The sequence below is a fragment of the Fundulus heteroclitus genome, unplaced genomic scaffold (assembly GCF_011125445.2).
Source record: "Fundulus heteroclitus isolate FHET01 unplaced genomic scaffold, MU-UCD_Fhet_4.1 scaffold_513, whole genome shotgun sequence".
Taxonomy (NCBI): Eukaryota; Metazoa; Chordata; class Actinopteri; order Cyprinodontiformes; family Fundulidae; genus Fundulus; species Fundulus heteroclitus.
The window spans coordinates 70,788-88,049 of record NW_023396938.1 but is presented as its reverse complement, the minus strand read 5'-3'; the positions used below and the strand labels follow the sequence as shown (position 1 = coordinate 88,049).

The window sequence follows — 17,262 nt, the reverse complement described above, 5'->3', positions numbered from 1 at the left end:
ACAGAGCAAATTCAACCCCAGGATTTGATTACAAATCAGACGTTTATAGGTTAAAACATTTTTAACCTGTAAACTCCTTTGCAGAACCAAATGTGCCCTACTTTGCATCATTCATCACATAAAAACCCATTGTATTTAGGGCTGGACTAAAAAGCATATCGATAAAATACAATTCATATTGATCGATATCAATAACTTCCAACAAATTCAAAACATCTTAAATGCAGCCCTGGCCGTTTTACGCTGTTGCTTAGCGACCTATTTTTAGATGCAGAACACACGAATACTGAATTCAAACTCAACCCTTTAATCAACCAACTGTTTACCAAAACTAAAAGTTTTTAAAAAACAAAAAAGAATGTGTGCTCTCTGAACTCTTTGAAGGGGCGGAGCTTGGTGACGGTGCGTTCCTGGTCTGCGTTTGTGATTGGTTGGGAGAATGGAACGACTGTAATATTAACCTACATGATAGGCTAGAATGCGAAAGGAAGGAAAACCATTATTCTATTGAACTTTTATTGACATTTTTTTTTATCATCGATATACATCAATCAATCGATATATTGTTACTGATCATCGTCCAGCCCTAATTGTAATACATTAATGTTTGCATCTGCAATGTGACAAAAAGTGGAAAAGTCCAAAATGTTTGAATACTTTTGCAAGCACTGTAAATAGCTGCCATGCTCATTCCCTACAGCCACAATATTCTGGTCTTCTTACAGTTGCCACAAAAAAAAACTTGAGGATCCCTTAAAAACTGGTAGGCTACAGATGACTAAACCTTTGCTACATATGACTAAGTGTACCTGGAAAACACAAGTGGCCTTTGAGACTGCAAGAGGAACTGAAGCCTTTTCACCTACCATATGTTAGGGTCTAACTCTCCTGGGATGTTTGAGTCAAAGTCGTCTCGTAGCACAGCATGTTTTGCATGGAGCTCCACTATAAACATACGATACACAATATGCTAACAGTTATATCTACTGCAGTAAAGTACTGAAAAACATTCATTACGACATGTAATGAAATTTAGACTCACCGAGATTGGGTTGCAGAGGGGACTCGGTCGGAGCTGAAAACAGATAAGAGCTGTTAGGCAAGTCATCGTCACACCATGCATCAACGAGTGAAGCCTAATGTCATTTCTGGGCATAACTTACAGATAGTTGCTGCACGTGGACACAAGCAAAGCTGGAAAGTACATGTACAAACACAAATGCTTCCATGCAAATATGTATCCCAGCACACACAGCCAATCTATATTTACCCAGTTTGCAACTTTTAACTGTACTCTTTCAGGATGTGAGAAACACGAAAAAAAGTAGCCAATCTGACATCATATCTGAGTAAAACAAAGTTTTTCTGTGTTTCCCCCGAGTATCCTAGCTACTGATGTTAATTCCTTTCAGCAATGAAAGGACTGGCTGCTATGATTAATGGTTCAATGGCAATTAACCATCATCCTCTCCAGAGGCGAATGCGTGCCGTGATCTGTGGCCGCTGCCCAGCAAACACATTCAGCCATCAATCTCTCCCAGGGGACGGGGAGAGACCGACAGACAGGGGCGGGTGGGGGCTCAGAGTTTAGATCTTAATGAATCAGCTGAGAGTTAGAAAAATCATTCAAACTCAATTATACTTTGTAGAAAAACATCTAATTTGAGATTTAAGGACAAAAGGAAAACATTTACAATGTTTTTTTTGGGCTGGAAATTTTGGATTGGGTAGTCAACAGTAAAGGTTTAGACTTCAGAAAAAGAAACAAGAATATTTACAGAATGTATTTAGAGTTTAGAGGACACAAAAGACATTATTCATCAGGAGTGTGCCAGGAAAGCCATACAGGTTCAAGCCTCATATGCAGGAAAGATAAAATTAATTCTAAGAGAAAAACAATGCAAAAACTTTTCTCAGGTGCTGATCGCTGGAGAGCACTGCTAAATGTAGCCGAGGCTGGCAGTCACAGAATTGAGTTGGCAGGTAGGTGTAAAGTGGTGGTGGTCCAAAAATCGGCCATCCACTGGTTCTCCAATATCGATTTCATTTGTGTAAGTGCACATATCACACGACACAGCTGTCCAAAATGCTTGACTTGAAAGAGCAAAGCATCTAGATGGACTCTATCCATGGACACTGCCATTGGTCCGAACCCAGACTGAGAACAACACTGTCTGCTGTGGATCAGTTCTGGTTTCTGTGACCCACCCTTTCTCTGGACCTGAGATTGGTCATCGCACATAGACATCGTTGAGCAGGAAGGCCTGGACTTCCTGCAGCAAACCCACACAGCAGCTGCTGGTCATCTTCTGCACGGCTGTGGTTTGTGCACGGCCATCACCGCTTGGTTTGGCTCATCCATGAAACAGAACAGGTCAAAACTACAGCAAACAATTAAGTCTGAAGAGAGTATCATGGGCTGACTTCCCCTCGATCCAGGACTTGTGCAGGTTTAGGGTCAGGAAAAGGGCAGCTAGCACTTCTGCAGACCCCACACATCCTGCACACAAACTGTTAAGACTTTTACCCACAGGTTGGCGCTGCAGGGCACTAGTTACAAAAACCAGCCACAGCAGAGACCGTTTTTTTTTTCTGCAAGCTCTCACTCTAATGAACTTCTAGCAGTCAGAGTATCCAGATGCAATGCTTATTTCCCATCAATCCAACCATGCCTTCCCTATTAGTAGAACGATGTCTGTACACATATTTACAGGAACATTTTTTCCATTTCCCTTTTTTTGTATGATGGTAGCAATAACACTAACACCAGATAGTTTGAGGAACAATATCTGAGACTGAACATAACGAAACACAACTGAGTGGCAAGAAAAACCTAGAGAGCAAAACAAACAACGTGCCAAAACGCAGAGTTCAACCCAGAGATACCAAAACCAAACTTATTGACTTACACGTCACAACATATCAAGTTGGACATTTGTCATCCAAATTCAACTTTTTGTTCTATAGATTGCAAAAGTAAACTAAAACTAAAAATCCCCCATAGCTGCGCTGTGCTGCTTTCTGATACTCGTTGACTTGCAATTTCCAAATGGTTATAAGGATAAATTACTTAACAACATAAAATATGAAAACTTCACACAGTACACTGCGTCAGACCTACAGCCAAACACTATTAAGATCCCGGACTGATGCCTTAAAGTTAATCCTGTTAAAATTGGTTGTAGAAATTATTAAAATGTGGCTTTTGGTTTGACTAGTTATCTGGTTAATGACCAGATGAGTTCTAATTTTATTTTTAGTACTTGATATTTTCTCTTCTACTCTAGTCTTATTACTCCAGCCCTGCTTCTGACTTTATAAAAAGAATTAATCTGCCCACAACTCTCTTCCCTAGATGTTGTTCCCGTACTCTCCCTAGTGAGACGCACTCAGATAACACTGCAAGGATTCGTTCCAAAGTTTAACTCAGCCACTTAAAGACCTTTTTACAATTTTAAGGAAAGCCTACCCAAAGCCCCCTTTTAAACAACTGAACCTGAATATAGCAGGAGGGATTATCAAAAATGGCCGTCTCCTTTCATAATGGTCCGCAAATGTCCTCATCTGAGCCGGAGCTTTGCTTTCGTTAGCTACCCTCATTTCTCATTGCCGCAAATGCTTTTTTTTTAGGATGGATTTAAAATTTCTGCCTAGGTGGAAAAGTTTTCTGCTGACTTTGGATTCTAAAGTTTTAGTGGCTGTATTACAGAGCTGGCTGGTTCACTGGCTGCTCCTCCAGCAGCCCGTAAAGCCCAGATCCCTCGCTGGAACGCCGCGCGGCGATGGAGCCCAGATCAAAGAGCCTGTGCTCTTTGTCTCCATCTTTAGTCCTCACCCCTCTAATCCAACAGTGTTTGCTGATTCAGGATATGTTGACAGTAGCCATCAGTCCCAGCGCGCGCAGTCCTCAAATGTTTCTTGTTCAAAACAAACGCTGTTGTTACTCAGCTGTAAAACACGAGACGTGTACACATTGTTTGATAGTTCTGCCCTCTGTGGCCTTCTTTGGCTTGTTTTTTAACAAGATAGACCGTCCGACTGGAGAATGGCCCAGCAGATTTTTTTTTTTTTTTTTAGGATAATCCCCCCCCCCCCTCCCCAAGTTTCCAAAAAGGGCCCTCATTTACAGTTTTCTTTTCTACGCTTCATCACTCTCTGCACGCCGTCTCTCTATCACACTTCTTCTGCTTTCCCCGCCTCACCCTCTGCGCATCAGGAGCAGACAGTGGTGCTCATTTCGCTCGGATTAATCCCCTCTCACTTTCCTAAAGACTTCAATTACCGCCTCGTCTATTAGCAGCTCATCTCTGCTAATGCCTGTATCTTCTTGGCCAGGGCTTAAACACGCGAGCGTGCATGGGGAAAGCACACGGTTCTTAGAAAGCTTTGGGTTACGCGGCTGGAACCAGTCGCCTCTGTACGAGCACGTATTAATGCGCAAAAAAAAATAATAAGAACGGCTAAATAAACACAAGGGACACTCGACTGAAATATGCGACGGCTCAAATCAGACGGGTGCTGACGAGCAGGATCGGAGCGCGACAACTGGGGACAAATGAGCATAAGCTTTTGGCAGATTCGAACATGTTGGCACAAAGAGCACGGGGCACAAGTCATCTTAAATCTTCGCCCCTTCATTCAACTCTAATCTCTTCCCCTTCCACTTCTCTATGCACGCTCTGAACTGCACCCCCGCTCCTCGCGGACTCGTTTTGCTCGTTTTCCCTTCGTCTGACTCGCATTCTCGAAGACGTGGACTGCATTTGAAGTTGCCTCGCTGCGGTGCAACTGGTGGTTGCAATTATGGACTCACCAGGGTGCAGGATGCAGTTTTGTTTGTCTACAGAGACTTAAAGAATGGCTTCCCACGGTCACATTGTAAATACTTAATTCCACTGAACACAAACGAGGCTTTGACCCAAAGTTAAAAGCAGGGCTGTGACCTTAAAATGGAATCACGGCGACACTTGCGGGTCTGATTGGGAAAGCTTACGAAATCCTTTTTTTAGCGCTAAGTTGTAGCTTTTATTATGGACTGTAATATTGTGCAATAAGCTTCAAGTGGTTTAAAATTCAGCTGCTCGCATTATTTCCAAAATCCCTTTATTTCATCGCATGACCCCAGCCCTGCAGCAGCTCCTCTGGCTCCCGGTTAAATTCAGAATACAATTCAAAATCTTTATGTACATATTTATGGCCTTCTACCCCCCATCCCTTTTCTGATCTCCTTCACGTCGCTATCCCTCCCCGCACCCTGGGATCCTCCCCTTCCTTTTACCTTCCTGTTCCTCCTGCCTGTCTCAGCACCATGGGGAGCAAAAGCTTTCTCCCGTAAGTCTGAACTCTAAAACACATTTAAGAATGCATTTTCACTGTAATTGTGTTCATTGAAACCTTTTAATGTGTGTTGTTGCTTTCATGATTTATGGCTTATATACTGGGCCCTTGGGAGCACTGAAAGGCGCTTTCAAATAAAATACATTATTACTATTATCATTGTTATTATAATAAATGAATAAATCTGAAAAAGAAATGCTGTTTCAAAAAAATATTATAATTATTTTCATCTGCACATAATATTACATATGTTATTTTCATGGATCAAGGCCCTTGGATGATTTGCTGAGGCCTCATGCAGAGGTGTGGGTGAACATCTCTTCCTTGGTAAAACTGAGGGGTTGGCATTCAAAGGTTTTGCCTTCACGGTGTCTTCTCCTCTTGACTGTAAAGAACAGAGACATTTGATGTCGATCATCTAAATGCCCCATCGAACATGTGTGCAGCTTTCATTTAACCAAGAGATGTGCCACCTATACGGTCCAACCTGATCATCTGGGCCTAGAAAGACTGTTTTGATCATATTTTGTCTTGTTCTTTTTTCCAGATTACCAGTTTGTCATCTTGCAAACATTAAACATTTTCTTGGCTAATAATACTAGTATGAGATATTTGTGCAACTCAACAGAGACAGTGTTTTCCTATTATCGACGTGCATGACTGCTGGAGTTTTGCTGACAGTGCCTATGAGATACAGCACCTTATGACACTATAACCTAAAACCCTAATCCCTGACTGTTGTCTAAAACTTTTTTGGGATGGGATTACTGAGTTTCAGCAGAGATTAAATTCATTATAAAATTCAATATCATATATGTTTTGTGCATACAGCTTATTGTATTTCTCTTTTTGGATGTACAGTAAATGTATTTTAATTCTATTATAGTATGGTATGCTTACCTAAATGTAACGTATTGTTACAGGTAGAAGAAAAACATCTTTCATAACAATATATCTTGTTTTGGTTTTGCCCCATAACTTATTTCTGTGTTGTTGTTTTTTCTGTATTTGTTATTGTCGCGCATTTTGTTGTTTATGTTGATCCCCTGGAAAATCAGATCCAAATAAAGAAAGAATTTGACATTTGTCAGAAAATAAATACAAGTTTAACAAAGACCTATAAAAGCCAAAATGACAAAAGATGAGAAGTCAAATGTCAGGAAAAACATGCATCGATGCTGAAAAAAAAGGGAATTATTGCGAGAGATATCCAAGACTCTGGAGGAAAAGACAATCAGACTACCAAGGTCTTAAGATTTCTTGCGAGGGAGCAGTGAGGGATGGCATTCAGCCAGGAGAGCAGGCTGGCTGGCAGACTGGGTGGGTGGGTGGTGAGGAGGTGGGAGAGGGGCAGGCCACCCGTCCCCTCTCTGCTGCGCTGTGATCAGGCGTCCCTCAGGGACTGGTGGCCTCTTTGAGTTATATGTCCCTTTAATAATCCATCTGGGCCACAGAACGCTCGACCGGGCCCATAAAGATCTGATTTATACTCTCAGTGGAAATGAGAGAAGCTGGGGATGCTGGGCAGAAAGCTCTGGATTGTTAGCCCCACTGTCAGGACACAGAAGTGATGGACGGCACACAGCGCAATTCAACACGTCCAAGGGCTCCACCCTTTTTTACCCAACTCTGTGCCATAATTCCTGATGCTCTTGACTAATTCCATCAAGACTTTTGCTATCAATGCAGACTTTTAGGCAGAACTGGTGTTTTTGCAGCAACTTAATAACTAAGAACAAACTTTTGCTCAGTCGTACTTATTTAAAGCTACTGCTTTTCGTGTCATGCTATAAAACAGCTTAACCCAAAAAAAAAAAATCACTGGGTGCTTTTTTCTAATATGATTCAACAGACACATTACATCCACTTTTATTTTGTAAAAACACAATATGGAAATTTCAGCGTGGGTTATTAGGGTTCAGATCTAAACAAGCTAAGAGGGATGTTGGCAGAGGAGATGGAAGATTTTGCTGGCAGATTGTAGGGAAGAGGTGAAGAAGTGTGCTGGCACAGCAGAAAGGAGGTGTGAGCAAGGGGGAGCATGTCTGGTGTCAGGAAGCCCCCAAACTGCTGCAGATTATTTTACACACTTGTGCAATGTGCACCCACACACACGCACACACACACACACACACGCACAGCGCCCTGCTCATGTCTTTGGAGGTTTTTCAGGAGCTTTATGTTGTGGATAACCAAAATGTTGCATGGCACTTGATCCAGTGCAACTTTATATCTTATTTCATCCATAAAATTTACATTTGAATTAGGATTTTTGATTCATCTTAGTCATACTTTATGACTGTATCATCATCAGCTTCACCTCCCTGCCACAGTCCCCTTGCAAATCTACCCATTTTTTTTCCTTTTACTTGGGCCCTCTCCTTCCATGTCTCAATCCTTTGTGCTCCCTATTCTACCTTCCCTCCCTCTCTTCCATGGATCATAACCTAGATTAACTTAACTCCCGTTTCTTTTGCTCTTAAAAGCTTGAGTCTTAAGCATTTAAACTTCCCAAGTGGCGTGAACCCTCATATCACGTTAACGTTCGAAGTTAATTCCTAAATTTGCCTGGATCCTCTTTGCTCCCTGGCAGCAGATTTTATGAAGGTAGATCTGATAACATAGGAGGAATTTCCATGTGCAATCGACTGGTAAGTTAGCCTTTGCTAAGAGAAAGAAAATGTATCAATAGTTTAATATGTTTTTTCTGACTTGGTTTAGTTTGCTTGTCCACACCATTATATTGCACAAACAAAACAAAAGTTTGACAATGCAAGAGCAATTGTTAAGTCTACTTCATATTTTAAAGATTGTGCATTAAAGGAACTATGCAAACAAAAAGCTTAGTTTGAACTGTAAGCCCCGCCCCCAACTGTTTCTTTCCTCATTAGAAACCCTCGACACGCACGAGACTAAACGCGCCTCAAACTTGTGCACAATCCTCCCAGAGGAGACAAGGCTTCATCGAGGGACTTTCCTCCGTATTCTTTTAAATAAATGGCTACATCTCGGATAAATTATAATTTCTTATGTGAATGGTCACTGTAAATACCCTCACTGAAATCCAAATCAACCAATTCCCTAGTAAATTGGATAGCTTAATCTTAGTACAAATGCAGCTGCTCTCTGAAGGTTTGTTAGAGAATATTATTTAACGGCCTTTTATAAACCACGAAACATAGCAGGGGTACAGTTGTAAAAAAAAGTTTTAAAACAGGGTTTGGGTATTAGACAAAATCCCAAATGTTGAATATGAGACATAGTACTATACATCTAATCATCTGGAGATTAAACATCTATAGCAGAATTGCAAACCTACCAAGGTGCGGCTGGCCAACTAAACTGAAGACGGGGCAATGAAAGCAATAATTAGAGAAACATTTAAAGATGCTGAGTAGTAACTCAGGAGGAGCTCCAGATATCCACAGATTAGTTTGGAGAATCTGTTGATTGGACAACTATTAGTTTTTTTCCTTAAGTTAGTTTAGAACTTTGGCCTTTAAGGAAGAGTGTTCTGGAAGAGCTAAACGCTTAAATGGAAGGCGACGGGACTTTGCCTGTTGTTTCTTGAAGATGTTTCCCATCTCGTCCAAAGCTGGAGAAGCCTTTGGCTAAAAGTCCAGCAGCTGTCTCCATGGGTATTCCCACCCTGATGAGATGCTGGGGTGTCTTTCTCTTGACACACGTGTGTTGATTTCACCTTAAATCTCAGCTATCCTGGAATAATACGGCACCCCAAACTAAAGTCCATTAACGTCTACTGCTCCTCTCATTGTTTAGGTTAATGACCATGAATTAAAATATCTAAGTTAAATCATGTATAATTCATGACTGTCAAACTGCTCATCAGTACTATCTCTTCATTCCGTAATACTTGTCCTTATATCCTTTCTATTTAATGAAACAGCCCCGTCAGTAGTCCGTTCTGTAATTTATAGTCTGCAGTACTCAGATACCTTCCTCTTTTGGATCCCTTATCACTGTCACCACTTTAATCCTAACTCACCTCGCTCCGCACTTATTATATCCGGGTATTACATTACCCACACTCCCGCCTCCTCTGTCCTCTTCCCAGTTTGCCTCAACCAAGGTCTTGTAAGGACTAAATCTCTGCCTTCCAGCTCGTCTGCGGCCAGTGGCTGTGTGTTTAGCGCTGACGCTTCAGGGCCTTGGCACTTTACCGCTAAATGACTGTTGTTGGCTGCAGACGTTTCCTGCGCAGCGAGGGTAGACTGGGGCAGTGTGTCAGGGGCGGTGAGAGGATGAGCTCTCCGGCAAGGAGACAAAAGGAGAAAACCCTTCTCGTCTTTCCGTCTCTCCGTTGCTCGAGCGAGGCTACCAGGGCTCTGAGCCTCATCTCTTTCAAACGACACCAAATAATGCACTGCAAAAACGGAACTAAAAATAAGTTAAATGTTCTTAAAATGAGTGTATTTGTCCTTGACTTGAGCAGGTAAATAAGATGATTTGCCAATAGAATAAGATTTTTGCACTTAAAATAGGAACAACTCCTCTCCATCATCTTATTTCAAGTGCAGGATGTCTGATTATCTTATTTTAGGGATCAAAATACTCATTCCATTGGCAGATAATCTTATTTACCTGCTCAAATCAAGGATAAATACATTAACTTTAAGAACATTTTACTTATTTTTAGATCCGTTTTTGCAGTGTGAATTTCAGCGCTCGGTGTCCAGCGTGTTTTATTCTGAAACGTTTCTGATGACCTACTGACGGACGTACGCAGGCAGGGACTGCAACTTCAGCTGCCTCCATCAAATCAGGTGTCGGTACGCAGTAACTAAAAGCTACATTTTCTTCATCAAACTGCACTATTTTGCTCCTAAAACTTGTGGGAAAAAAAGAGCATCAGCGTTTAGACTGTTTGTCTTCGTTTAGAAGACAAATTTTGATCCACAAGGGGGGATTTCTTAAGCGAGGAGGAGGAGGGAGGCTTCTTGCCTGTAAACAAGCAATTATACACACTCGGCATGCAGAGTGGGACTGCACTGTCTGTCAATAGCTACTTAGGACTGTCACAGAAAGTGGATGTAAGAAGTCTTGGCAATACAGTGTAAATCTCTGACAGAGAGGGAGAGAAAAAGAGTAGAGTGGGGGGAAAAAAGCTGAGTTTAGCATAAGCTGAAATTAAGCTGGCAATATAGGGCATCCGAATATCTCCGACTCTGGCTGCATCATTAGGAGGAAAGAAAGCCAAGACGTGCTGCAGAGACACGGTCCTGAAGTAACCGGCATATCAGCCGCTCTGTGACATCCACATCCTGACAAAAACACCCGTACACACGGTGGAAAGTGACAGGAGGCGAGACCATGCGACATCCTGCATGCGTTTGTTTGTGTTGCTGTACAGATGTCAGTATATTACACCTATGAATGCGATATAATCATTCATTATGCCCGCGTCGTGTCACGGACAGGGAAGAGGAATATCACCGTTGTCCTTGTTACCTACCTCCTTGCTCGCACAGCTGCTGGGCCAAAGCATCCTTAAAAATGATCTGTCCTCGATGTGTTGCTGTGGCTCTGGGAGGGAGAAAGGAAGAAGAGGAAAAAGAGAAGGAGAGGAAGATCATTAAAATAAACACCACCACGGGGAAAGTTAACCGGTTGTCCTTATTATACAGTCTGAGGATCGATCTGGCACAGATGGCATCATTTCCCACTTTACCAAAATGCATTTCAGTGTAGTACATGAAAGAAAGCTTTTTTTTTTTTTTTATGAAATCATTAAGATCTGACTTTGAGATAAAAGCAAGAAACTTCTTCACAAAGTCACATTTTCAATTTCAACAAGCAAATCTGAGACTAAATCTGCACATAAAAAGGATTGGGGCGTTATTCACTGTTTTTACCACATTTAAATTATTCCCAGGTCTTTTTAATGGATACAATTGTAGACCATTGCTTCCAATAAGGTTTTAACATATTTTTACGGTTAAGGATGCAACCCACAACAACATTTCTATATTACTACATGCAAAGCATTTATGGGTGGAGGGTCATACGCTTTTTAAATGATGATCTGTATTACGGCACATTTTGCTGTTCCTGCGCATAGCAAACTTGTCATTGTGGGGACAGCACGGGACACATGATTAGCAGCGTGCTATCTAGCTCAGTCTGTGCAGCTTTGTGCATGCAGGTGTGGCAGGTGCTTCTTTAGGTTTAGGTGGGAGTTCTGTGAGGTCAGGGTTAGCGGACCTGTGCAGACTGGTGAGGAGAATCCACAACAGCTGCCTGCTGTAAGAAGGAAAGCTCTGTTACCTTGGGTTTTTAATTTTGATCTGGATCTTAAATTCTCGTTCTGAGGGTGCTTTCTACCAAGTGGTTCCAGGGCAATTTCACATCCAGGCCTTGCTTTTTGAACAGTTTCTTTCATAATCCGCCACCAAAGCCCTGGCCCTTAAAATGAAAAATGAGAGATACTGTATTTCCCCAACTATTTCATCATGAGTTGTTGATGATGGGTTTATTCTGATAAAAAATGAGAGAGCCATTTTGTGGTGCCCTAAGCGGAAATATATATGGTGCCCCCCTTCATTGACGATTTACATACAAAAGAAATTGAATAGCAAAGTTTTCACCACTTTTCTGCTCTCAGCAAGTGGAAACAGACATCTATGTCTCCTTAAATCTATTGAAAGTTTGTTGAAGTTGCATCTTTTTCCTAAAGTGGAGTGACTTTGCATAGTTTCTAATATGTAATCACTGGGGCAAACTCATCGCTTGTGAAGGTATTGCTCCTTATCATGCAGATTTATTTCCAGTACTGTAGCCTGTGCCACCCTCTGTGTCTCAGCAGCTCGACAAGAAAAGCAGAAGTGACCCTCTCTGCCTCAGCGGATGCAATTTACATAAATAGCCCAGTTTTTGACCCCCCTGAGGAGTTACAATAGTCGGCCAAGGGACGACGGTAGATTCTAGAGGGATATGAGGCTACATAGTTTAAATGCACCTAAACTCTGTGAATTAACTATTGCCTGTGTTTATACATTTAGCAACAGCCAGACAGACATTTACCTCCAGCTTGCGTCAAAGCGGCTAAACTGCGCTCTTTACGCTTCCTCATTCATCTTTCTCCTCTTTTTTTCTTTCACAGCCCACATGAATCCAAACTCTACTCAGTCTGCCGACTCATGCCTTTTTTTGTGGGAGCCAAGGCATTTACACATTCATCTCGTCCTATGAATGATGAATGGACCGTTCATTAATTGATAAAGACCTCTTGTGCCTGGGCATAGCTGGGGAGAAAACATACTTAATTACACTCATATTTCAGAATTGGTGAAAAACTAATTTGAGCTTTGGTATTTATGAATAAAAGATGATGCGTAACGAACAGCGGGTAGGGATGTAGGAACACGGCCCTTAAATATTTACTAAACAGCTCAAGCTCACTTAACGGATCTTGTTTGGTGGCCAGGAGTGAGAGATCCTCTTCAGGAAGCTCGCTTCCTACACGCAGCGGAAAACACTAAAGCCCAGAATGAAGCTTGCAGAACGAAATAAAAAGGAACAGTCTGCAGATCAAACAATAAAGGAACGGAAAATACAAAATAAATACGATCTGTTGCTTGATTTGAAATCTCTGTGTGCAGGAGAGGTCTTTCTGACTTCAGCGCGCATGTTTATCATTAAGACAGTAGCCAGGAGAGAGCGTTTTAATCTAAGCCGAAGAGTGTTTGATCTGAGCAGCGTGACACCAGTGTCTGCCTGCCGTCACCCACCAGTGCTTCCTCAGCGTGTGTCTCTCATTAGTCCAGCCACTCTCTCGAACCCACACACACACACACATACAAAGAGCAGCTAAATGTTCGGGTTTTTTTTTCAGGGGTTCACTGGGTGGGGGAATTAGGGGCAGTAATATGTGCGGTTTCGTTTTCTCGTCTCTCCCTCTTTTGGAGTTGTACGGCCCTTTAATAACCCTCGTTTGGATCCCCCCTTTCGTTAATCTCGAGGGGGAAAAAATTTCAGCAAAAAGCCCCGGGATTGTGATGAAAATAGTGAAAACTGAGAGAGTACAGTGAATAAATTGGAAGAGAAGGCAGCGGGGTTCGGATTTGGTCAGAGGAAATAGATTAAGGGGGTGTGGTTGATGGCCTTGTCAGTCAAATACCACAATCTGTTGTCAAGTGGCGAGGCGAGCCAGTAAAGGCGCACACACACACACACACACAGCCTCTCTAAGCTATATAAGAGCTGAAACATGAATGCAGATGGACAGGCTGTCACTCAAAGAGCTCCCAAAAGGGCCGGGAGTGGGTAATTACTAGCCATGTCATCCATTTTAGATTACATGTTGCTGTTGGCCATAAGTATCCCCCAGAAACTGGCTTGACAGCTCCCTGCTAACTACACATTCAGACACGCACACACACACACGTCCTCACACACATGCAAATATGTATAGAAGGCAGATTAACCCTAAACCACATTTTCATTTTTTTAAAAATTGCCCCTTAAAAGCAAGGAGAAATGAATAAATTAGAAACTAGGCAAGCGAATAAGGCCAATAATTTTGTCTTCTCAAAACTTTAACTTGTCTCAATGGTTCAGACCGCTGGTGGTAGGATAATAAGGGAGATGTGCTCGGTACGCTCTGGGCCCCTTAGTACCAAACATGCATCCTTGAAGCTATGCATTCTACCTGAGTATTGCAGCTGACCATGTCTGTCCCTCTATGACAATAGTGTACTGGTCTTCTGATGGCTACCTTAAATAAACCAACGCCTTATGCTCTCCAATGGCCTCCATAGTCACCAGATCCTAATCCAAAAAAGAAATAAGATGCATCTGTGTTAGTTTATGTCAGTATAGACCAAAATCCTCTACAGCTTATTCAATTAGTCCAGTCCTGAAGGAAAAATGGGACCTGCCCCGTTACTATCAAGCTACAAAAAAAAAAAAAAAAGATGCTGATGGGTAAACAACATCTGAGGATAAAAAAAAAATACTTTCCTAGTTAGAAAAAAAAATAGACCCACTATTCTCCTGAAACTCCAATTAAAAGCTCATCTTCTCTTCCAGCCCACTAAGCCCGTTTAGTAATCATGATAAATACGCAGAGTATCAGAGGGGTGCGGTTGCTGTTGCCAGCGCTGATTTGGAGCATTTGGACCTCTCCCTTTAAAATAACACGCCCTAATTGGTTGATTTATCTGCAACACTGAGGATTCCAGCTGTGTCTATGACCCTGTCGACCTGGACAATAGAGAGGTAAACAAAGGGCAGAAATAAAGACCGGCCCATTTTACCTGAAAGATTTTGTTATTTTCAGCTCTCATACAATATAATTTAGGGTTTTTTTTTTTTTTTTTTTTATTCTCATGCGCAAAGTAGTGACTGTATCTGATTTGTGCTACACCTCCAATGACTCGCTCCATCCTTGAATTAATTAACTGAAAAGGGGGCTCTTAGAGAACATGCAAATTTAATGAAGCTGCACAGAAGAGGGATTTGGGAGTTGTTTGGCAAATTACCTGCTTGTTAGCACAGGGTCATTGATAGTTATTGCTCCAAATACAGCCTGAAAAACGTCAGTTTGCCGCTCTCGGTGAGGAGCTTAAAGACGAGGGCAATTGACCTCGATGACTGTTAGTAGGTAATAACGAGACACATTAAGAAAACAACTGTAGCTACTTAGATTGCCGTAAATATGCAAAGAATCGGGGCTGTCGGCGGTTTGAGGCGCAGAAAAGAAATACAGTTATTTTACTGTGATACATGGAAATCCAAGGAAGCTTGATTTAAAAGACTTTACTTGTTCTTTCACAGAGCGTCTGGATCGGACTAGGACGTTGGGGAGGAGAGAGGAGAATTAACAGCGTTTACTTAGAGTCAACAACGGAGAGACGACTCCAAGCAAGCAGTCATGTCTGGTTTTCATCAAAACTGAGCAAGCCTGATAACGGACAAATAATGTGACACCAAAATGCAGTGCATTAGGGCACCTACCTCCACATGGAGTCATTATGCCCCATTTAAATTCAAGTGGATTTCTTTTTTTTTCTTTTTTTTTTTATCCTAATGCTCTATTTAATTTCAGACTGTTAAAACGATAATCAACCCAGCAGGTGGGACAGTGACCTTCTGATAATGAGGATGTGGGATGCTGGTGATGTGGACAATATGTGTAGCAGTATTGATTCGAGCACTGGCTTATCCCGAACGGCTAACTTTGTGCACCTGGGTCTCTTTGCACACAGGGGAAAGCACATAATCACAGGGGTCACGGCCTTTCCTTTGGGAAATAACCCAATGTAAATACAGCAGAAATCTTAAGGCAGGCAGGGCTCTTACATGTTTTCACAGGCAAAATTCCACATTTTTCCAGAACTAAACTCCCATGACTCTCATCCTCCTTGGCCACTTTTATACAACTCTGTATATTAAAGTTTACAGTAAATACAGCGCTTAGACTTCAAACACTGTAAGGACATGGATAAATGGACGAATGGATGGACAACAGTTAAATACAACATTTAGAAAACAGGACTGACAGTAAAATCAAAAAAGATGAACCCTTTTTCTTAATTTCCCAGACATGGAGAATGCTTCAAATTCTAGAAATTCTCCAAATTGTGTCAGGGAGTTAACCTGACAGGCCAGATTGATAATATGTAGCACTCTACTAGCCTCGTGAGACCATCCTGATCTCGCGAGCTTTCAAGGTTTCACTCGCAGATCAGTCTGTCTACTCTCCGTTAAAGAAAATTTGGAGCCGTTCACCAAACGAACGTCCAATCAGCGTTTGCTTTGAGGCGGCTTGAGGTGTGACGCAACGGGAAGCGCGTCAGTTCAGTCTAAACAACATGGCGGCTTCAGCCGATGAAACTAGCGTTAGCATGGCTATCGAGCAAGTTTTATCGGAATTACAGAGTATTTCTCTGCTGAGCTAACGAGCCTTTACCTGCAGCAGCAAGAGTAGCTTGGCTTGTGGTTGTGTTTTCGTCGTCGCTCGTAACAGAGTGACGACGAATCTGATTGGTTTATTTGGCCCGTCTATCACCAACATAGGCCAATCAGCTAACCAGTATTTTCGCCCCTTCCCAAAATTACTTCAACGGAAGGTTTCCAGATGGATATGCGGAGCAAATCTATCTGGCGGAGTCAGGTAAGCACTCTACGTCCTGCACATTATAAATCTCCGTCTGCTCCTATTGAATGCGAGAAGTTTCCAAGGTAATTGGGTGAAGCTACACCCAGAGCCCACCTACCAAAGGTTGGTCTTAGCCAATCACAGTATCAGAATGTTGTGAGCAGCAGGCGCCATGAGAAACCACAACAAGTTACGCTTGTCAAGGTACTTCTTGCTGTTCTTTTTTTTTTTTTACAAAACAGATGTGAAAGCAGCAACTACACGTGTGTCCTGTGCTGCCATGTTTATGTTGGTTCGGTTGTGGGCCCAGCAGCTATTGTTTTCCTCACAGCTGTATGGCCCAACTTAAACCACAACACTGCAATGTGATTGGCCCGAACCAATGAAACGGTTCGGGCCTGAACGGTTGAGATGGGAGCAGCACAATATGGATTCTCATGTGTTTGTAAATGCCCAAATACAGCAAGAATTCAGCTTTCTGGCAAGGTTTGAGTTTGAACACAGCAGTGCATTGTTAAGTGAGACATTCTCAAAAACAAAAACAAAAACAAAAAAATCCTAAATAAGTTAATGAAAAAATACCTGAGATGTATTTAAAAATAGAAAGAAAACCTTTTCAACAAACATTTGTTTTGAAAATAATTGGACATTGAACAATGAATCTTTCACATTTCTTCACCACAGGTCTGTCGCGATTACAAACATATTGCTGTCTGCAGTCAATAATTTATCTTTCCTGGCTTAACATTTTCAGTAAATCTTTTATCCACCCTGAGGCCAGAACCCTTTGAGGAGCTTTAATAAGG

The 17,262-nt window shown here is 41.9% G+C and overlaps 1 protein-coding gene across 1 annotated transcript in view; it reads right to left on the bottom strand.

Annotated features, from left to right (window-relative positions):
- Window positions 1-866: 866 nt before the first annotated feature.
- Window positions 867-17,262, bottom strand: part of LOC118560921 (reelin-like) — a gene marked incomplete at its 3' end in the record, with an annotated part of 83,890 nt that continues 67,494 nt past the window's right edge. Inside the window, exons 4-6 of the mRNA XM_036132477.1 lie at window positions 10,811-10,881; window positions 1,043-1,075; window positions 867-945 (exon numbers count right to left, since the gene is read on the bottom strand). Coding sequence (XP_035988370.1) covers window positions 867-945; window positions 1,043-1,075; window positions 10,811-10,881 — 183 coding nt within the window. The remainder of the gene's footprint in view (window positions 946-1,042; window positions 1,076-10,810; window positions 10,882-17,262) is intronic.